Raw genomic sequence first — 22,502 nt, 5'->3', positions numbered from 1 at the left:
AGCAAGTGTACAAAAAAAGGCTTTACAACATATATGGGCAAGTCCATTTAGGACAGCACATTTCCACCATAGTTCACATTAGGAAAAAATGACAGCATGAATGCTCACTAAACAAACATATACTACATATACCTTTTTATACACATTTTTTTTCAGTAATTTTTTAAGAGTGAAAGGGAAGTAAGCAATCGCTCATCATAGGATCATACATATTTCAGTTACAATATTAGTTACAATATTAGTGTTAGTTAGATCATCATGTCAAAGCTGGACCTGCAAAGTCTGAACGACACAAGTGTGCAATGATTGGAGTGATTTTGTTTCTTTTTTTTCTTGCTTTGCTTGTTTTCAAAAGGAAAAATCATAGTTGGTAAAAAATTAAATAAACTTTCGTTGAAAGGTATCACACTGTATAATTTACAAATATCTAAAGAGGTTTAGTGGATGCCATAAAACATCTGTGGAGCTTGAAGATTTGTAGTACATAGATGTTTGGCAGAGATAATTCAAAAGAATAAAATCATAAACTCTATCTATAGAGAGAGAGAGAGAGAGCGAGAGAGCGAGAGAGCGAGAGAGCGAGAGAGCGAGAGAGCGAGAGAGAGAGAGAGAGAAGTGTTTCCTTAGAGCAGTACATGCAGCAATCACTTAATGGAGTGATGTCATAATGGGCCACAAAACTTTGGGGATGTGGATGGAAAGTTACAGGCAGGAGAGGGGAACCAACAGAAGCAGGTCTTGAGACATGAGTTTGCCCCTTTTTGAAAACCTCTTGAGAGAGGATTGGTGGGATATATATACATACATACAAACATACATACACTCTAGTAGTGTGTGGAACTACTGGTACTGTGAGGAAAAAAAGATAGATGATGTAAAATGAAAAATAAAACAAGCTTCAGCTTCTTAAGACACGGTGGGTTCATCTAAGTAGACACATGTAACTTCATGTGGACACCAGACTGTCTTTGTCTACACATCTAACTTCATATGGACCCCAGACCGTCTCTGTTTACACATGTAACTTCATATGGACACCAGACTCTTTGTCTACACATGTAACTTCATATGGGCACCAGACTGTCTCTGTCTACACATGTAACTTCATATGGACACCAGACTGTCTTTGTTTACACATTTAACTTCATATGGGCACCAGACTGTCTCTGTCTACACATGTAACTTCATATGGACACCAGACTGTCTTTGTTTACACATTTAACTTCATATGGGCACCAGACTGTCTCTGTCTACACATGTAACTTCATATGGACACCAGACTGTCTCTGTCTACACATGTAACTTCATATGGACACCAGACTCTTTGTCTACACACGTAACTTCATGTGGACACCAGACTAACTCCATTCATTTTACCGGTGGTATTGAGAACAGATAAACCCACCGTGTCTTAAGAAGCTCAAGCTTGTTGTTTTATTGTTCATTATATCTCTTTTTCCTCACAGCGGCACTCATACGCTACTAGCGTATATATCATATAGATACACTACAGCAACAGGATACGGCGGTTGTGCTGTCTGGCAAAACGGTCCACAAATACATCAAGATCCAGAGGCTTGGCCCTTCTGGACTCTATGCTCAGGACACCAAGATCACTGAGTCTCTCATCACTAGTGGTGGACCGCAGGAAGGTTTTTATCAGTTTCAGTGTGGAGAAACTGCGTTCGCAAGAGGCTGAGCTTACAGGAAGGGTTACAGCAATCTTGCACAGTCTAAAGAGCTCAAAGAAAACTTCCCTGTATGGCTCAATAAAACAAACCAGCTCAACTGTACTGCATGGCTTTTTGACTTCACCACTCTGTATTTTTCTGTCCAAAACTCTCTTAAATTGATGGAGCTCATGCCCTAAATCATCAATGTCTGCATTATACAAACGGCCAAATGAAAAAACATTGCTCTCCTTTAAAAAGGTATCACTCTGGGGACTGAGAGACTGTATGCTTCTCATGAGCTCACAGTTTGTATTGGAGAAACGTCTGTTCAACTCATTGAGCATGCTGTCAATTACAGGATAGAAAAATGATGTGAGAAACATATCTTTGTCACGTTCTACCTCCCTCTGACCAACAGTGCTTAGCGTGCAGTAGCCACTGAGTCTAGAGCTCAGCATTTTCTGACGTTTCGCCACTGACCTTGTTGCAGAATCACACTGCTCACAAATATTCAATGCTTCATCCCACAACTCATCAAAGAAAGACTCCTGCCTGTGGTCTTTCAATGTCAGGACTAAAGCATTTACTAAGTCAACAGCACTTGACAGATCAACAGTTTGTGACTGTAACATGTCAGACAATAGCTTTGTCTCCCCAAACAACTTACGCAGAGTAACAAGATGCACAACAAATTCTAGGTCAATTTGAGCAAGAAGACCTCGGGCCTCAACAGTTCTTTCACCATGACGTTCTTGAGCAATCTCTTGCAGTAGTCGTTTAAGGGCAGGTAGAGTGTCCATGATATTACGTAGGGCTAGAAATCGGCATGACCAACGTGTGTCGCTTAAACGTTGCAGCTCTCTGGTTCTGCCATACATTTCTCTTTGGAGAGACAGCCATTTTGGGTGCACATATGAGGAAGAAGTAAACATATAAAGACTCTGTAACAAAGAAAAAAACTCCTCCGTTTCTGGGACACTTTTGACTACATCAACTAACACTAAATTCAGACAATGAGCACTACAATGGACGTAGAAGGCAAATTTAGCCTGTTCTTTGATCCTTGCCTGAACCCCTGAATGCTTACCGCTCATAACGGCAGCGCCATCGTACGCTTGGCCTACGAGGTTATTTTTGTAGTCCAGGCCATAACGTTCCAGTAAGTGTACTATTTTACCAGTAAGCCCTGCTGCATCTAACCTCTCTGCAGATTCAAAATGGAGAAAACTCTCCTTAATGGCCCCATTGTAATAGTACCTGAGTGTGAAGGACATCTGTTCTTTTTTTGAAATATCCTTTGTTTCATCTGCCATGACGCTAAAAACCTCACTTTTCTTCACTTCTTCTATGATTTCAGACCGAACCATTTCTGCCAAACAACCCAAAACCTCATTCTGGATGATCTTGCTTGTGTACTTTGCATTGTGAATGGAAGTTAATCTTCTCTTAACAAGTTGGTCGTGGTTAGCAACTGTGTTAAGAATTTCCCTAAAGTTTCCTTTGTTAGTGGACCCTTCAGATTCATCATGTCCTCTTTGTGCTATGTTTTGTGTAGCTGTAAGCAACAGCACTTCCCCAACTGTTTTAATGTATGCAATCAATCAATCAATCAATCAATTTTATTTTATATAGCCCTTCTTACATCAGCTAATATCTCGAAGTGCTGTACAGAAACCCAGCCTAAAACCCCAAACAGCTAGTAATGCAGGTGTAGAAGCACGGTGGCTAGGAAAAACTCCCTAGAAAGGCGAAAACCTAGGAAGAAACCTAGAGAGGAACCAGGCTATGAGGGGTGGCCAGTCCTCTTCTGGCTGTGCCGGGTGGAGATTATGACAGAACCATGCCAAGATGTTCAAAAATGTTCATAAGTGACAAGCATGGTCAAATAATAATCAGGAATAAATCTCAGTTGGCTTTTCATAGCCGATCATTAAGAGTTTGAAAACAGCAGGTCTGGGACAGGTAGGGGTTCCATAACCGCAGGCAGAACAGTTTAAACTGGAATAGCAGCAAGGCCAGGCGGACTGGGGACAGCAAGGAGTCACCACGGCCGGTAGTCCCGACGTATGGTCCTAGGGCTCAGGTCTCTCAGTTGGCTTTTCATAGCCGATCATTAAGAGTTGAAAACAGCAGGTCTGGGACAGGTAGGGGTTTCGTAGCCGCAGGCAGAACAGTTGAAACTGGAATAGCAGCAAGGCCAGGCGGACTGGGGACAGCAAGGTGTCATCATGCCCGGTAGTCCTGACGTATGGTCCTAGGGCTCAGGTTCTCAGAGAGAAAGAGAGAACGAGAGAATTAGAGAGAGCATACTTAAATTCACACAGGACACTGGATAAGACAGGAGAAGTACTCCAGGTATAACCAACTAACCCCAGCCCCCCGACACATAAACTACTGCAGCATAAATACTGGAGGCTGAGACAGGAGCGGTCCGGAGACACTGTGGCCCCATCCGAAGAAACCCCCGGACAGGGCCAAACAGGAAGGATATAACCCCACCCACTCCGCCAAAGCACAGCCCCCGCACCACTAGAGGGATATCCCCAACCACCAACTTACAATCCTGAGACAAGGCCGAGTATAGCCCACAGAGGTCTCCACCACAGCACAAACCAAGGGGGGGGGCGCCAACCCAGACAGGAAGATCACGTCAGTAACTCAACCCACTCAAGTGACGCACCCCTCCCAGGGACGGCATGAAAGAGCACCAGCAAGCCAGTGACTCAGCCCCTGCAACAGGGTTAGAGGCAGAGAACCCCAGCGGAGAGGGGAACCGGCCTGGCAGAGACAGCAAGGGCTGTTCGTTGCTCCAGCCTTTCCGTTCACCTTCACACTCCTGGGCCAGACTACACTCAATCATATGACCTACTGAAGAGATAAGTCTTCAGTAAAGACTTAAAGGTTGAGACTGAGTCTGCGTCTCTCACATGGGTAGGCAGACTGTTCCATAAAAATGGAGATCTATAGGAGAAAGCCCTGCCTCCCGCTGTTTGCTTAGAAATTCTAGGGACAATTAGGAGGCCTGCGTCTTGTGACCGTAGCGTACGTATTGGTATGTACGGCAGGACCAACTCGGAAAGATAGGTAGGAGCAAGCCCATGTAACGCTTTATAGGTTAACAGTAAAACCTTGAAATCAGCCCTTGCCTTAACAGGAAGCCAGTGTAGGGAAGCTAGCACTGGAGTAATATGATCAAATTTCTTGGTTCTAGTCAGGATTCTAGCAGCCGTATTTAGCACTAACTGAAGTTTATTTAGTGCTTTATCCGGGTAGCCGGAAAATAGAGCATTGCAGTAGTCTAACCTAGAAGTAACAAATGCATGGATTAATTTTTCTGCATCATTTTTGGACAGAAAATGTCTGATTTTTGCAATGTTACGTAGATGGAAAAAAGCTGTCCTTGAAACAGTCTTGATATGTTCGTCAAAAGAGAGATCAGGGTCAAGAGTATGCCTGATTTTCTTGTACTTGTTTAGTGTGTTCTTTGTCAAGGAGATCTGTTAGTGTTGCGTCAGTTCTAACAGCTCTTTGATAATCCCTCCATGCGATCATTGCACACTTGTGTCGTTCAGACTTTGCATGTAGTGAAAACCCTGCATTTCTCATAGTTGCCTTTTTCCAGTTTGTAAAACCAGGTGTTGAAACAAAAACGGTGTCTGGGGCATTTGGTGTGCTAAAATGTCTACATGCATAGCAACATGTAGAGTCCGTCATTACAGAATACTCAAGCCATGGATGAGTAGTGTACCAGTTTGGTCTGAAGCTTCGTCTTCTGTCCCCCATCAGTGTGGTTGGGAATATCTTCAAGTTCGGCTGTACTGGTACGTTATACTTAGACTTGCTGATATCTGAAGAAGATGGACAGTAAACATAGGGCACAACTACAACATTTATTTACTGTATATCTGCATGTATTTCAAAATGTAGGCAAAGTATTTACTTAAAAAAAAAAACAGAGCCATATTGACACAAAAAAGAATTAACAGCAGAAAGCAGCATTTTAAGGACACCCAGCAGGCCTACCATTACATTGTAATTGCATTGCTTTGCAAATAGTAAGAAACTTCCTCATCACAAACCTGATGGTGCAGTACTTGATCCACATGGATCCACTTGCTGTCCCTCTGGCTGTTCATCTCTCTGTCCCTGTATGCTTTCTTCTTCATGCTTCTCACCCTCTTCTTCATTCTCCTCGCCCTCTTCTTCATTCTCCTCACCCTCTTCTTCATCCTCCTCACCCTCTTCTTCATCCTCCTCACCCTCTGGAATTTCCCTCTCTTTGTCAGACCCCTCACTTTCATCACATGCTGGCTCTCCCTCTTCCTCAACTTTCTCAAAACCTCGATTTGTTTCTCTCACTTTTTTGTTTGCTGGGGCAAAAAATGACTATGTCCCTTCCTCGTTTCATGATAACTATTAGAAGAAGAAAAAACGTAGGGGCATGCATTACATTTTGTTACCTAACCATCCCTCCCTACTTAACACTGGCAGATAACCTGTTGATTACTTTACTAAAAATGTATTTGTTATCGCGATGCAACAGCCAAGACGGATGAAGTTACGTGGTTAACATCACAACATTGTGTAGACCTAGCAAGGATAGCCTACTAACATTTGGATATTTGCTTCTGCTTCGATGAGTTTGCTTAGATATGATTACATTTCTAAACAAATCGAGACCAGACATTTAAAAACTTGATTTGATTTATGTGTGAGGAACAAAAGGAACATGTAGGCTATGTGCAAGAACAACAAGTCACTTATGATATTAAATCTTTTTCTTACCTTCGACTCCTGCAAATCGTAGCTCCTCTCGCAAATAGTAGTTGCTGAGCTCTCATTCACCGAAGCAGCACCACATGTGGCAGGCAGGCAGATGGCAGGATACAGTTTTTGGGTGCGCCACTCTAATTTACCCGTGTAGAACGTTGCCGTGTAGAGCGTTGCATTAGTTCCGCTTTTGGCGCTCGCGTGTAAAATAGTTATAAATTCATAATTTTTTATTTGGTCAGCACGGGGGGGCCACAGGGGTGGCCAGGGACATTTCCAGGGAGGCACGGGCCTCCCCCGGCCTCCGTGTAAAACCGCCACTGGGAAGAAGCCCACTGTGGGCAGCCCACTCAGCACGATTGGCTCAAATGTGAATGTCACTGACATGTCTACCTCGGATCTGCCTCTCAGAATAACACTAAAAACAAACAAGCAACCTACCTACATGTGCATATTACCTCAATTACCTCTACTAACCTGTACCCCCACCCATTGACTCGCTACCGGTACCACCTGTATATAGCCTCGTTATTGTTTTTTTATTGTATTAATGTCTTTAGCAAATATTTTCTTACTTTTAAAAAACCCTGCATTGTTGGTTAAGGGCTTGTAAGTAAGCATTTCACGGTAAGGTCCACACCTGTTGTATTTGGCGCATGTGACAAATCAAATTTGATTTGATTTGAAAAGGACAAAAAATTGCCCATGTTAACATATGTTTTGATGACAGCTTTGCACACTCTTGGCATTCTCTCAACCAGCTTCACCTGGAATGCTTTTGCAACAATCTTGAAGGAGTTCCCACATATGCTGAGCACTTGTTGGCTGCTTTTCCTTCACTCTGCCATCCGACTCATCCCAAGCCATCTCAATTGGGTTGAGGTCGGGGGATTGTGGAGGCCAGGTCATCTGATGCAGCACTCCATCACTCTCCTTCTTGGTAAAATAGCCCTTACACAGCCTGTAGGTGTGTTGGGTCATTGTCCTGTTGAAAAACAAATGATAGTCCCACTAAGCCCAAACCAGATGGGATGGCGTATCGCTGCAGAATGCTGTGGTAGCCATGCTGGTTAAGTGTGCCTTGAATTCTAAATAAATCACAGACAATGTCACCAGCAAAGCACCCCCACACCATAACACCTCGTCCTCCATGCTTTACGGTGGGAACTACACATGCGGAGATCATCCGTTCACCCACACCGCGTCTCACAAAGACACGGCGGTTGGAACCAAAAATCTTCCATTTGGACTCCAGACCAAAGGACACATTTCCACCGGTCTAATGTCCATTGCTAATGTTTCTTGGCCCAAGCAGGTCTCTTCTTCTCATTGGTGTCCTTTAGTAGTGGTTTATTTGCACTGAACAGTTGATGTTGAGATGCGTCTGTGACTTGAACTCTGTGAAGCATTTATTTGGGCTGCAATTTCTGAGGCTGGTAACTAATGAACTTATCGTCTGCAGCAGAGGTAACTCTGGGTCTTCCATTCCTGTGGCGGTCCTCATGAGAGCCAGTTTCATCATAGTGCTTGAAGTAATGATGGACTGTCGTTTCTCTTTGCTTATTTGAGCTGTTCTTGCCATAATATGGACTTGGTCTTTTTCCAAATAGGGCTATTACATTTTAGTCATTTAGCAGACGCTCTTATCCAGAGCGACTTACAGTTAGTGAATGCATACATTTTCATACTGGCCCCACGTGAGAAACGAACCCACAACCCTGGCTTTGCAAGCGCCATGCCCTACCAACTGAGCTACAGGGGACTACAGGGGCTATCTTCTATATACCCCCTCTACCTTGTCACAACACAACTGATTGGCTCAAACGCATTAAGACAACCAGTCTTAACTTTTAGAAAGCGCACCTGTTGATTGAAATGCATTCCAGGTTACTTACCTCATGAAGCTGGTTGAGAGAATTCCAAGAGTGTGCAAAGCTGTCATCAAGGCAAAGGGTGGCTATTTGTAGAATCTCAAATATAAAATACATTTTTATTTCTTTAATACTTTTTTGGTTACTACATGATTCCACGTGTTATTTCATAGTTTCATCTCTTCACTATTATTCTACAATGTAAAAAATAGTACAAATAAAGAAAAACCCTTGAATGAGTAGGTGTGTACAAACTTTTGACTGGTAGTGTATGTCCAGAGTCATATGTGACCCGTTTCAGGAAACTAGGCGTATGTCGCAAGTCACGACTTCACAGGAGAGCCATTTGAATTTTTTTTATCAAAATGCTTTTTTTGACAGAAATGCCTTCTGGAACATATTAACTTTCATGTGCCTTAATAACAAACTTGTATGCCATCTGTAAATACGAATACAATTGTTAAATTACGAGCCTTGTTGGTTAAGCCACAGAAAAAGACAGCAACCTTCCCTCTAGCCATGATTGGCTGAGATAATGAGTGGGCTGGACATGCCGAGAGAAGCCTTCTGTCTATTTGAGCCGGTCAATCTGTGGTTGTAATCCTGTCGAACGTGGCTTTTTGAAAATTGTATCGTGTAGTGGAGCTGCATACAGTGCTGTGAAAAAGTATTTGCCCCCTTTCTAATTTTCTCTACTTTTGCATATTTGTGATACTGAATGTTATCAGATCTTCAACCAAAACATAATATTAGATAAAGGGAACATAAGTGAACAAATAACACAACAATTACATATTTCATTTATTTCATAAACAAAGTTATGCAACACCCAATTCCCCTGTTTGAAAAAGTAATTGCCCCCTTACACTCAATAACTGGTTGTGCCACCTTTAGCTGCAATGACTCCAACCAAATGCTTCCTGTAGTTGTTGATCAGTCTCTCACATCACTGTGGAGGAATTTTGGCCCACTCTTCCATGCAGAACTGCTTTAACTCTGTGACGTGTGGGTTTTCAAGCATGAACTGCTCGTTTCAAGTCCTGCCACAACATCTCAATTGGGATTAGGTCTGGACTTTGACTAGGCCATTCCAAAACTTCCAATTTGTTGCTTTTTAGCAATTTTCATGTAGACTTGATTGTGTGTTTTGGATCATTGTCTTGCTGCATGACCCAGCTGCGCTTCAGCTTCAGCTCACAGACAGATGGTCTGACATTCTCCTGTAGAATTCTCTGATACAGAGCAGAATTCATGGTTCCTTCTATTAAGGCAAGTCGTCCAGGTCCTGAGGCAGCAAAGCATTCCCAAACCATCACACCACCATGCTTGACCTTTGGTATGATGTTCTTACTGTGGAATGCAGAGTTTGGTTTTTGCCAGACATTACTGGAACCATGTCGTCTAGCTAGCTACATTTTCAGATATTACAGGTTTCTAATCTTGACAGAAAGTGGTTTCATTTCAAGCTAAAGTGTACTGTTAGCTAGCTATCTAATGTTAGCTGGCTGGCTCCCTAGCTAACGTTACGTGTATGACATTATTATTCATTGTTGTTTAACTAGCTAACGTTAGTTGGCTGGCTCCTTAGCTAACGTTACGTGACGGGTGTGATTTTACACGTTGTTTACCTAGCTAGGTTCATTGTTTACCTAGCTAGCTACATGTCTTAAGCTAAAGTGTACTGTTAGCTAGCTAGCTAACGTTGGCTGGCTGGCTCCCTAGCTAACATTACGTGTATGACGTTATTATTCGTATCGCAGATTGTTAGAAATTGCGTAATTCAAATCTGGTATTGGAATAAGAATCAAGAGCTCTTCAATCCAAGCTAAATTTATTATATGCAAAATGTATGTATGATAAGTATGAAGGTTCGTATATACGGGTCCACTGAAATACCTCGCAGGGCACTCAGAGAACTGAATCCATTGTTACCGGTTCTTCCTCAAATACTCTGACAGAGAGAGAGAGAGAGTTCCCACCTCTCTGCTGACCAATCAGAGTAGACTGAGCATGGTTTAGACTTACTCAGCCAATCCGTTGGCGCACGGGTTGGTCCCAACCCCTCGGCGCTCCATTTGTTGCACACTGTTGCCAGGCATAAGTTTATCATAACAACCTGTGGAGTTAGCACTTTTTTTGCAGTACCCATGTCCTTGGAAGGTTCACAGATCACAAAGAAGCAGTGTTCGTATCTGTGAGAAATACAAGTCTTATCTATAAGAAATACAAGTTCTATCTCATCCTAGCCCCTAACGTTCCTCACATGAATCACAGCCTGTTATGTGAAACAATTTATATCAGTATAGTTCAAACCTATGCTCCTCATTAATGCATTCCTTCTAAGCTATTCATCACTTCAATCCAATTATTAGAAAATAGAACCTCACAAGATCCATTTGATTTGCTAGTTAGAGCCTAATGTTAGCTAGCTAACATTGAACCTGGCTGGTTAGCTCCCAGCAGATTCACGCAGGGTAGTAACGACATGATTTGGCACTATGTTCATTGTTGTTTAACTAGCTAACATTAGCTGGCTGGCTCGTTAGCTAACGTTATGTGTGTGATCTTACACGTTGTTTACCTAGCTAGCTACATGTCTTAAGCTAATGTGTACAACACCCGTTGAATATGGCTGGTGTCAGTAAACGTCGGCAAAAAAGTTTAATGAAATTGTTGCCAGCAGATCTGGTTAGGCTGTTTTCATGTGATCCAGAGGTAAACAAATCATTGGCCAGAGCGTCAAGTGTGCTCTCTGAACGCTCTGAGAGCGAAACTTGATGGGTGGGGCTAAAGCTTAAGAGGGTGTAAACGATGCTGAATGGGTGTAGACAAAGAGGAGCTCTTCACTAGATACCAAAACATTCAAATGCCATTTTATCAAAAGTGAGTTTACAAGTTTATCAACTTTCAAAGCAGAATTACTTTCCCATTGTTCCTAAAAAGTGTTTTGCAGTGTATGATATACCATTTTGTAGCTCTGAGTCTGTACTTTTATCCAATGTAAAAAAAAAAAACAGCATTTCAAATTTTGCTACACAAGACCAAATCCAGGTGGTGAGTCACATATTCCTGTTAGGCTGAGAGAGGAGCACATGTCAGATGATGTAGAAGTAATATGGCTACAGGTTCATCTGCCTCCTATTCTCATAGGAAGTTGCTATAGACCACAGAGTACAAAAAAGTCAGTATTTAAACTATATGTTTAAAATGCTCGATAATATATGTGAAATCAACAGGTATATTTTCTGGGTGACCTAAATATTGACTGGTTGTCTTCAAGCTGTCAACTCAAAAAGAAGCTTCAAGCTGTAACCAATGCTAGAAATCTGGTTCAGTTTATCAGTCAACCTACCAGGGTATTTACAAACAGAATAGGAACTAAATCATCCACTGATAGATTAATTATTAATGACTAATTATTACACCCTGAAACTGTGTATAATGTGTTAGAAATGTGTGAGTGTAGGACCAGTAAAGGCTATGGCATTGAGCCACTATTTAGCAATGTGAGTAAGAGTTAGGCCAGACAACAAAGACAACTGAGAAACTAAGATAAAGAGGCCTCCCAATTTAGGGAGGGGAGAAACTGTTATGAAAACATGGTGCAGAATATTGTGAGAACGGCAATAACTGAGTAATGCAGGGCGTAGGATATGTGTGTGTGTGTGTGTGTATGTATGTGTGTATGCATGTGTGTATATGTGTGTGTGAACTGAAGGTCACTAGAGCAGTTTTAGAGTGGAAAACTACAGCCCGCCTACAGAGGGGAGGGATTTCTTTTTGTATGACGTATGAGTATAAAAGATGGACTCTGAAATTGTGATGGCAGAATTCTCAATGAATAAATATCTCTGACTATGCAGACCGGGACTCTGGCCGTTACTTAAATCCCAAAAGACTTACAACCTTTTGGGAGACGCACAGAGACACTAAAATAGTTTGTTAAATAATTCACTTAACATCCACGTGTATTGATCAGATCTTTACTAATGCTGCAGAAATCTGCTCTAAAGCAGTATCCACACCCATCAGATGTAGTGATCATAATAGAATAGCCATATCTATAAAAACCAAAGTTCCAAAAACTGAACCTAAAATTGTATAAGCGATCATACTAGAGGTTTTGCAATGATTCCTATGTCGAAGATGTGAAAAAGATTTGTTGGTATGATGCCACACAGGCATGCGCCCATCAAGAAACTGTTAGAACTGCCAAATCCACATTCATACCGTGCATTCGGAAAGTGTTCAGACCCCTTGACTTTTCCTACATTTTGTTACGTTACAGCGTTATTCTAAAATAGATTAAATTGTTTTTTCCCCTCATCAATCTACACACAATACCCAATAATGACAAAGCTAAAACAGGTTTTAGACATTTTTGCAAAAATAAAAAACGGAAATATTACATTTACATAAGTATTCAGACCCTTTACTCAGTACTTTGTTGAAGCACCTTTGGCAGCGATTACAGCCTCGAGTCTTCTTGGGTATGACACTACAAGCTTGGCACACCTGTATTTGGGGAGTTTCTCCCATTCTTCTTTGCAGATCCTTTCTAGCTCTGTCAGGTTGGATGGGGAGCGTCGCTGCACAGCTATTTTCAGGTCTCTCCAGAGATGTTCGATCAGGTTCAAGTCCGGGCTCTGGGTGGGTCAGTCAAGGACATTCAGAGACTTGTCCCGATGCCACTCCTGCGTTGTCTTGGCTGTGTGCTTAGGGTCGTTGTCCTGTTGGAAGGTGAACCTTCACCCAAGTCTGAGGTCCTGAGCGCTCTGGAGCAGGTTTTCATCAAGGATCTCTCTGTACTTTGCTCCGTTCATCTTGCCCTCGATCCTGACTAGTCTCCCAGTCCCTGCCACTGAAAAACATCCCCACAGCATGATGCTGCCACCACCATGCTTCACCGTAGGGATGGTGCCAGGTTTCCTCCAGACGTGATGCTTGGCATTCAGGCCAAAGAGTTCAATCTTGGTTTCATCTAACCAGTGAATCTTGTAGTCCTTTAGGTGCCTTTTGGCAAACTCCAAGCGGGCTGTCATGTGCATTTTACTGAGAAGTGGCTTCCATCTGGCCACTCTACCATAAAGGCCTGATTTGGTGGTGATGCAGAGATGGTTGTCCTTCTGGTCACCTCCCTGACCAAGGCCCTTCTCACCACTTCTCATTTTTTGGTACCCTTCCCCAGATCTGTGCCTCAACACAATCCTGTCTCGGAGCTCTACGGACAACTCCTTCAACCTCATTGCTTGGTTTTTGCTCTGACATGCACTCTCAACTATGGGACGTTATATAGACAGGTGTGTGCCTTTCCAATCAATTGAATTTACCACAGGTGGACTCCAATCAAGTTGTAGAAACATCTCAAGGATGATCAATGGAAACAAACTCAATTTCGAGTCTCATATCAAAGGGTCTAAATACTTATGTAAATGTGATATTTCAGTTTTTTATTTTTAAAACATTTGCGAAAATAGTTTTTTTTGTGACATTTTTGCATTGTCATTATAGGGTATTGTGGGTAGATTGATGAGGGGGGGGGGGGGAATAATAAAATCAATTTTAGGATAAGGCTGTAACGTAACAATGTGGAAAAAGTCAATGGGTCTGAATACTTTCCGAATGCACTGTAGATGATGAATTGAAAAACTGTATAGCTGAGAGGGATGAGGCAAAGGGAATAGCAAATAAGTCTGACAACACAGCAGACTGGCAAACATACAGTAAATTGAGAAATCACTTAACTAAACAAAAATAAGAAACTATACTATGGATCAAATATACGTTTTTTACATTTACAGTTTAGTCATTTAGCAGACGCTCTTATCCAGAGCGACTTAGAGTTAGTGAGTGCACACATTATTCATACTGGCCCTCGTGGGAATCGAACCTACAACCCTGGCGTTGCAAGCACCTTGCTCTACCAACTGAGCTACAGGAGGCCTGTAAATGATATAAAGAATGATAGTAAAAAGCTCTGGAGTACCTTAAATGAAATTCTAGGTAAAAAAGCAAACTCTGCTCCATCATTCATCAGGCAGGCGCCTTCATTGAGGCAGATGGCTTGTTCATAACAAAACCATATGATATTGCCAACCTTTTTAATAATGTTTTTGTTGAGAAGATTAGCAAACTTAGGTATGACATGCAAATATCAAACGCTGAGCCTTCATATTCATACATAATGGACCAAATAATGAAAGACAAGCACTGTAGTTTTGAGTTCCGCAAAGTGGGAGTGGAAGAGGTGAAAAAATTGTTGCTATCTATAAATAAGGACAAGCCACCTGGTACCAACATCCTGGATGGTAAATTGCTGAGGTTGGTAGCGGAATACATTGCGACTCCTGTTTGCCTCATCTTCACTGTAAGCTTAGAAGATGGTGTGTGCCCTCAGGCCTGGAGGGAGGCAAACGTCATTCCGCTGCCCAAGAATAGCAGAGCACCGGATCAAACAGCCGACCAATCAGCCTGTTACCGACACATAGCAAACGTTTGAAAAAAATTATGTTTGACCAAATACAAAGTTATTTTAACAACAGACATTCAGCATGCTTATAGGGAAGGGCACTCAACATGCTCAGGACTGACACAAATAATTGGCTGAAAGAAATTGATAGATTGTGGGAGCTGTTTTGTTAGACTTCAGTGCAGCTTTTGAGATCATTGATCATAACCTATTGCTGAAAAAACGTAGGTGTTATGGATTTGTATCCTTTCACTTATCATGGATTGAGAGTTACCTATCTAATAGGACACATTCGGTTGAGTGTGGTGTACCGCAGGGCAGCCGGCTTGGGCCATTATTGTTTTCCGTTTTTACTAATGACCTTCCACTGACCTTGAATAAAGTCTGTGTGTCAGTCTATGTACGCTGACGACTCAACGGTATATATGTCGGCTATTACACTAAAATAAATCAATGAACCCTTAACATCCAGTCAGTTTTAAATGGGTAACTAGCAATAGGCTGGTGCTGAATATTAAAAAAAAAACTAAAGGCATCGTTTTTGGGACAAATCACTCGTTCAACCCTAAACCTCATCTAGCTCTATTATTGAATAATGTGGCGATTGAGCAAGTTCAGGAGACTAAACTGCTGGGTGTAACCCTAGATAGCAAGCGGTCATGGTCAAAACATATAGACTCAATGGTTGCTAAAATCGGAAGAGGTCTGTCCATGATAAGGCGTTGCTCTGCTTTCTTGACATCTCAGTCGACCAGACAGGTCATACAGGCCCTAGTTTTGTTGCACCTGGACTACTGCCCAGTTGTGTGGTCATGTGGCAAAGAGAGACATAGGTAAATTGCAGTTGGTCCAGAACAGAGTAGCACATACTGCACTTAATGTACAGGGAGGGTGAATGTCAGTAACATGCATGTCAATCTCTCCTGGCTCAAAGTTGAGGAGAGATTGACAGCATCGCTATTGGTCTTTGTGTGAGGTGTTGATGTGTTGAAGGTACCGAACTGTCTGTTCAAGCAGTTGGCGCAGTGTTATGTGTATATAATGTTATTCTATTATGTATTTTATTTGTTGTGTTGGCTAATTGGGGATCCCAATGAAGAATACTAAATAATACAGCAGCTGGGGGCACTGTTGACTACTTTAAAGTGAACCTAAAGTAATTTCTGATCTTCTTATTCAAATGGTGTCATTGCTGTTTACTGCATTAGACCATTTCTTATAGCTGCACTTTAGCACAGTAATATAAAATTGCTGAAGGGCAGAATCACAATTGTCTATAGGCTATACATATAAAAGACTAAGTTAAACAACCAGTATGTAATGTGACTGTTTTGGGAGGGGCTTTACACTGAACTCATCCACCCACCCTCTGTTCCTGTTTCCCAGATTGACCTAATGCCTCATGACGTGATCACCCAGCTGCTGCGGGTGCTGGCCATCGAGACCAAGCAGGAGAAGGCCATCATCAATGCCGACCCCACTGAGGTGGCCCTCAGCGGCCTGGAGGCCTTCTCCTTCGACTACATCGTCAAGTGGCCGCTGTCGCTCATCATCAACAGGTAGGTATACTGGCTATATCCAAGGACAGGTCTCCCTTGGGAAAGAGGTCTTCTGACCTCAGTATGACCTGGTTAAAGGAAGGCTAAAGGCTCTTTTTTTTTTTTTTTTTTTTTTTTTTTTTTTTCTTCTTCTTCAGAAAAGCGCTGACGAGATACCAGATGCTCTTCCGACACATATTTTACTGCAAACATGTCGAGAGGCTGTTGTGCAACGTCTGGATCAGCAACAAAACAGCCAAGCAGTACGCCTTGCACAGGGCCAAGTGGTGAGTTGACAAAACTCCTTCAGTTAACTTCCTTGTTTGTTTCTCTAGTACCAGCTTCCTAATATCAAGTTCTGATATGAGCTATCTGGTTTCCTCCTCCCTCTAGGTTTGCAACAGCGTTTGCCTTGAGACAGCGCATGCTGAACTTTGTTCAGAACATCCAGTACTACATGATGTTTGAAGTCATGGAGCCCACCTGGCACATCATGGAGAAGAACTTGAAATCTGTAAGTGGAATGTAACCAAGGCTGCTTTTCACCTTGATAGCATTCAGTGCTATCTTGTATTAGCCTATAGCTGCTTCTAACATAATTGTTCTGTGCATATTGTAGTAGTGGCATTCATTACAAATGTCAGCCATGAGGCTTTACTTTGCTTTGACCCAAGATTGTTGTGGTCAAACAGTTTTTCCAGTCCCAATTAAATGTACTTTCATGTACATTACTAATTACTGCATGCTGCGGTTTAGTGCACACTGTCGTAACAGTCCCAAGCCCTGCATTGATCAGGAATGTCATAATAGAGTCCATATTGTCTTCCTCAGGCCTCCAACATAGACGACGTGCTGTGTCATCACACCAGCTTCCTGGACAACTGCCTGAAGGACTGCATGCTGACCAACCCAGAGCTGCTCAAGATCTTCTCCAAGCTCATGTCCGTGTGTGTCATGTTCACCAACTGCATGCAGGTTAGTGGATGTGGAACGCAAACTACAAAACCGGGACTGTCATGGCAGCTTGTTGTAGCTTACATGTAACGTTTATTGACATGCAACTCGTGCACATTAGATAATCTGACTGCAGTATTATGATATGTAGGCTTCTTTCCCCCCCAGTGTGCCGTGTATGACTGACTATACAGTGTCTCTCACTGCTGATCCTTATTAAATGTGTCTACAGTGCATTCGGAAAGTATTCAGACCCCTTGACTTTTTCCACATTTTGTTACGTTACAGCCTTATTCTAAAATTGATTAAATTAATTGTTTTCCTCATCAATCTACACACAATACCCCATAATGACAAAGCGAAAACAGGTTTTTAGAAATGTTTGCTAATTTATAAAAAATAAAAAATAAATACCTTGTTTACATAAGTATTCAGACCCTTTGCTATGAGATTCGAAATTGAGCTCAAGTGCATCCTGTTTCCATTGATCATCCTTGATGTATCTACAACTTGATTGGAAGCCACCTGTGGTAAATTCAATTGATTGGACATGATTTGGAAAGGCACACACCTGTCTATATAAGGTCCGACAGTTGACAGTGCATGTCAGAGCAAAAACCAAGCCATGAGGTTGAAGGAATTGTCCGTAAAGCTCCGACATAGGATTGTGTCGAGGCACAGATCTGGGGAATTTTACCAAAAAATGTATGCAGCATTGAAAGTCCCCAAGGACACAGTGGCCTCCATCATTCTTAAATGGAAGAAGTTTGGAACCTCCAAGACTCTTCCTAGAGCTGGCCGCCCGGCCAAAGCAATCGGTGGAGAAGGGCCTTGGTCAGGGAGGTGACCAAGAAACCGATGGTCACTGACAGAGCTCCAGAGTTCCTCTGTGGAGATGGGAGAACCTTCCAGAAGGACAACCATCTCTGCAGCACTCCACCAATCAGTCCTTTATGGTAGAGTGGCCAGATGGAAGCCACTTCTCAGTAAAAGGTACATGACAGCCTGCTTGGAGTTTTCCAAGAGGCACCTAAAGGACTCTCAGACCATGAGAAACCAGATGATCTTGTCTGATGTAACTAAGATTGAACTCTTTGGCCTGAATCCCAAGCATCACGTCTGGAGGAAACCTGGAACCATCCCTACGGTGAAGCATGGTGGTGGCAGCATCATGCTGTGGGTATGTTTTTCTGCGGCAGGGACTGGGAGACTAGTCAGGATCGAGGGAAAGATTTAACGGAGCAAAGTACAGAGAGATCCTTGATGAAAACCTGCTCCAGAGCGCTCAGGACCTAAGACTGGGGTGAAGGTTCACCTTCCAACAGGACAACGACCCTAAGCACACAGCCAAGACAACGCAGGAGTGGCTTCGGTACAAGTATCTGAATGTCCTTGAGTGGCCCAGCCAGAGCCCGGACTTGAACCCAATCGAACATCTCTGGAGAGACCTGAAAATAGCTGTGCAGCGACGCTCCCCATCCAACCTGACAGAGCTTGAGAGGATCTGCAGAGAAGAATGGGAGAAACTCCCCAAATACAGGTGTGCCAAGCTTGTAGCGTTATACCCAAGAAGACTCGGGCTGTAATGGCTGCCAAAGGTGCTTCAACAAAGTACTGAGTAAAGGGTCTGAATACTTATGTAAATGTGATATTTCAGTTTTATATTGTTAGTAAATTGGCAAACATTTAAAAAAAACTGTTTTTGCTTTGTCATTATGGGGTATTGTGTGTAGATTTATGAGGGAAAAATTAATAATTGAATCCATTTTAGAATAAGGCTGTAACAAAATGTGGAAAAGGTCAAGGGGTCTGAATACTTTCCGAATGCACTGTATTTCCTGGTGTAGCGCTTCACCCAGAGCATGAAGCTGGACCGGGAGATGAACCGTCTGTCTCTGGAGCATGGCACCATGGAGGGTCCTCCCACCCAGAGCGAACGCACCGAGGAGCAAGAGAAGAAGAGGCTCACCTCCAAGGTAACTATACACATACTCACTCATATACAGAAGATACTCACTACTCTAAACAACTTGTAGCAGTGCTTTCAAAGGTAAAAACCTGTATTACAATAGGTGTTTTACCTGAGTATGTTATATAGAACAACAACCAAATACAGTGGAATTGTAATGATGGCAATTAGCATTTGTATTCTGTCTCAAATACTATCTATCAAATATAGCATGATTGATGATGTGATATGCTATTCCCCAATCAGCAAGTGTCTTACCTATGTCGTTTCCCACGTCGTCAGTTCCTAGCGGAGCACGTGGATGCCCTGCAGTCAGACGCAGGCTTCGAAGCCACCATCAGCAAGTTCGACAGCAACTTCAGTACACTGCTACTGGACCTTCTTGACAAGCTCAGCATCTACAGCACCAATGACTGTGAGCACAGCATGATTAACATAATCTACAGGTGGGTGTACTACTGCACAGGGCCCGGTTTCCCGATAGCGATGGAACTTAGACTTACAAGTATTTTAGCATTGCATCGTCCCTACAACGGCCGAAGAGGTAACGTGTGTTTCCCAAAAACACCACGCAGAAAGAACTTTCACTAAGTGCGTCGTTGGAGCATGTGTCGATACTGGTGGGATCGAAAGAAAGGCAGCGCTGCGCTCAGATCAGCTTTCTCCATTCACATCTTACCTTAACATTGTAATTATTCCACGCTGCTGACGACGGATCAGCTCCTAGAGATATGTTATCACCCATATGGCTGCAAATATTGAGGAAGCTTATTCGAATGCTTAGCCTACCCTATAATAATGCACTGAATCGTAGATTTGGCACATCATTGTGGACATGTTACACATCATGAAATACATTAAGGCAAAAATGACAGGCAGTAGCCTACAATTATGAATATGAAAATGATTTAAATATATAGGCCTATATAGCCTACTGTATTTATCTTTAAATGCAGTCATCTGTTTTCATTTTGAAGCATAATGTTATCCTTTGCTTGTTTGTAACAATTACAAAGACATTGGCAACTTCGTTCTGAAGTTGTCACAGAGAGACAGATTAATGACTTTCTGTGTATAAAGTGACGTGGAAGGGCAAAAAATTATCTAACGACAATTGCTGTTCTACGAGTGGTCTGAGGCAGTCGGTAAATAACGAGCGTTTTCAAGTGCAACTTTAGTAACGATGGTTTTGGGAAACACCTTGGAGATTTAACAATGCTCCTACAAAGGTTCTTACGATGAACTTAACCTTAAGATGCTTTTGGGAAACCGGGACAAGGTTTATCTCCAACTCTGGTACTGGAGAGATGATTCAACTGATCAAGGTCCAGACTGAAGACCGTAATAAGTTGGTTATTTGAAAAGGATGTGTTAGTGCTGGGCTGGAAAGAAATCCTGCAAACCCCATACCTCTTCAGGGCCTGGTTTCCTGATATTAATGGAACTTAGGCTTACGAGGGTTTTTAACAATGCATCTTTCCTACAACGGTTAAAGATGTAACATGCCCTTCCTAAAACACCATGCAGAGAGAACGGTCGCTAAGTGTGTTGTTGGAGCATGTGTCGATACTGATAGGATCGGAAAAAAAGGAAGTGCTGCTCTCGGATCAGCTTTCTCCATACAAATATTTCCTTAACATTATAATTATTTCACAATACTGACGACGGATCAGCTCCTAGAGAGATATTACCACCTACGGCTCCAAACATTCAGGCTGCTTATTCTAATGCTTACCCAATAAATATCACAGATTTGGCACATAATTGCGCACGTTAGGCTACACATCATGAAATATGTAGCCTACAAGTAGCACCATAGAACTCAATTGATTGAACATAGGCCTATAGCTTACTGTTTATATTTTAATGCAGTCATCTCAGTTTTCATTTCAAAATATACGTTGCTTGTTTGTATCAATTGCAAAGACGTTGGCAACTTTGTATTTGTAGTCAACTTTGTTCGGAAGTTATCAAGGTCACAGAGAGACTGATAAACCATGTGATTCTATGTTTAGTGGAGATCTTCTATGTGTAAAGTAACGTGGGAGGGCAAAAAAGCAACTAAGGACGCACTTAGCTGTTCTACGAGTGATCTGAAGTAGCCGTTAGATTACGAGCGTTTTCAAGTACAACAACTGCTATATGGTTTTGGGAAATAGCTCTGAGATTTAACGATGCTCATATGAAGGTTCTAACGATGAACCTAGCCTTAAAGGGACATTTCTAAATGTTTCAACTTCATATTCATCATCTCCAGCACCACCCCAACATCAGCATATGTGAAAATTGCAGGTTTCTAATTATGTTTTGTGGTTAAAAAAAAAGGTAGAGGAAGATAAGTGTTTCCAATGACCTCATCGGTGTGCATTGTGTGATTTTAACCAATTATGAGTAGGCATTGCCTACTAATTGTCTAATAATTGGTTGATGTCATTGGAAACACTTATTTTCACATATGTTGATGTTGGGGTGGTGCTGGGGATGATGAATATGAAGTGAAACATTTAGAAATCTCCCTTTAAGATGCTCTTGGGGAAAAAGGGCCCAGGACCTGAGTTGGGAACCCCTGGTCTATAGATCCTAGTTAGTTGCTTAAATGGATAGGCTAAGCTACAGTTACAATCCTAGTAAAAACTGCTTTGAACTTGATTCCATAGGTTGGATTTCAACGGGTTCTACACAGAGCGTCTTGAGAGGATGGCTATAGAGAGAAGTCAGAAGGCTGCTGCGTAGCATTTTTTTATGCGAGTGTGCATGATGGTCACCCACACTATATAAGTATTTATTTATCCTACTTGTGTCAATATAAAAATCAACTTCAAAGACGACATTCTTCTCCACATCAAACATAAAGCTGTCAGACATAAAGCTGTTTAGTGTTTGATTCAAGAAACTATCACCATAGATGTTGTTTTTAAAACGGCTATATGGTGTTTTCCCCTTTACCTTTTATAGGGGCATAGGATTAAATTACCATGAACTGTATGCATTTTTCTCAGAATAAGTAAAAAAAACCTGGACCTCTATATGGGTAACTTATGTTTTACCTCATTAAAAATGTTTTGGTGTTTTATTGTACAATAAAAAAAATATACGAAATGTCCCCCAAGCATTCTCTTTGTGAACTTTGCTTACATAATTTAACCATTCCTAGGTGACCGTAAACAGTATTAATAATCTGGACCGGTTTTCCGGTAATATGTGATGTCATGATTGCTACGCGGAACGTCTGCCCCTTGCTGATAACGTAGGCTACAT

At 42.1% G+C, this 22,502-nt stretch overlaps 1 protein-coding gene across 2 annotated transcripts in view; it reads left to right on the top strand.

Annotated features, from left to right (window-relative positions):
- LOC311100666 (gamma-tubulin complex component 2-like) overlaps positions 1-22,347 on the top strand; it is a 33,238-nt gene extending 10,891 nt beyond the window's left edge. The window contains exons 12-18 of one of the 2 annotated variants that reach the window (XM_084141600.1): positions 16,170-16,342; positions 16,480-16,608; positions 16,715-16,835; positions 17,153-17,296; positions 19,123-19,251; positions 19,527-19,659; positions 21,902-22,347. In XM_084141600.1, coding sequence (XP_083997726.1) covers positions 16,170-16,342; positions 16,480-16,608; positions 16,715-16,835; positions 17,153-17,296; positions 19,123-19,251; positions 19,527-19,659; positions 21,902-21,951 — 879 coding nt within the window. In that variant the 3' untranslated portion in view covers positions 21,952-22,347. Of the gene's footprint in view, positions 1-16,169; positions 16,343-16,479; positions 16,609-16,714; positions 16,836-17,152; positions 17,297-19,122; positions 19,252-19,526; positions 19,691-21,901 lie in introns of both variants that reach the window. The other variant, XM_084141599.1, reaches the window with a different exon arrangement.
- The last annotated feature ends 155 nt before the right edge of the window (positions 22,348-22,502 follow it).

The sequence above is a fragment of the Coregonus lavaretus genome (genome assembly GCF_964263955.1).
Source record: "Coregonus lavaretus genome assembly, chromosome: 25".
NCBI classification, from domain to species: domain Eukaryota; kingdom Metazoa; phylum Chordata; class Actinopteri; order Salmoniformes; family Salmonidae; genus Coregonus; species Coregonus lavaretus.
This window is presented reverse-complemented; position numbering and strand designations above follow the sequence as displayed.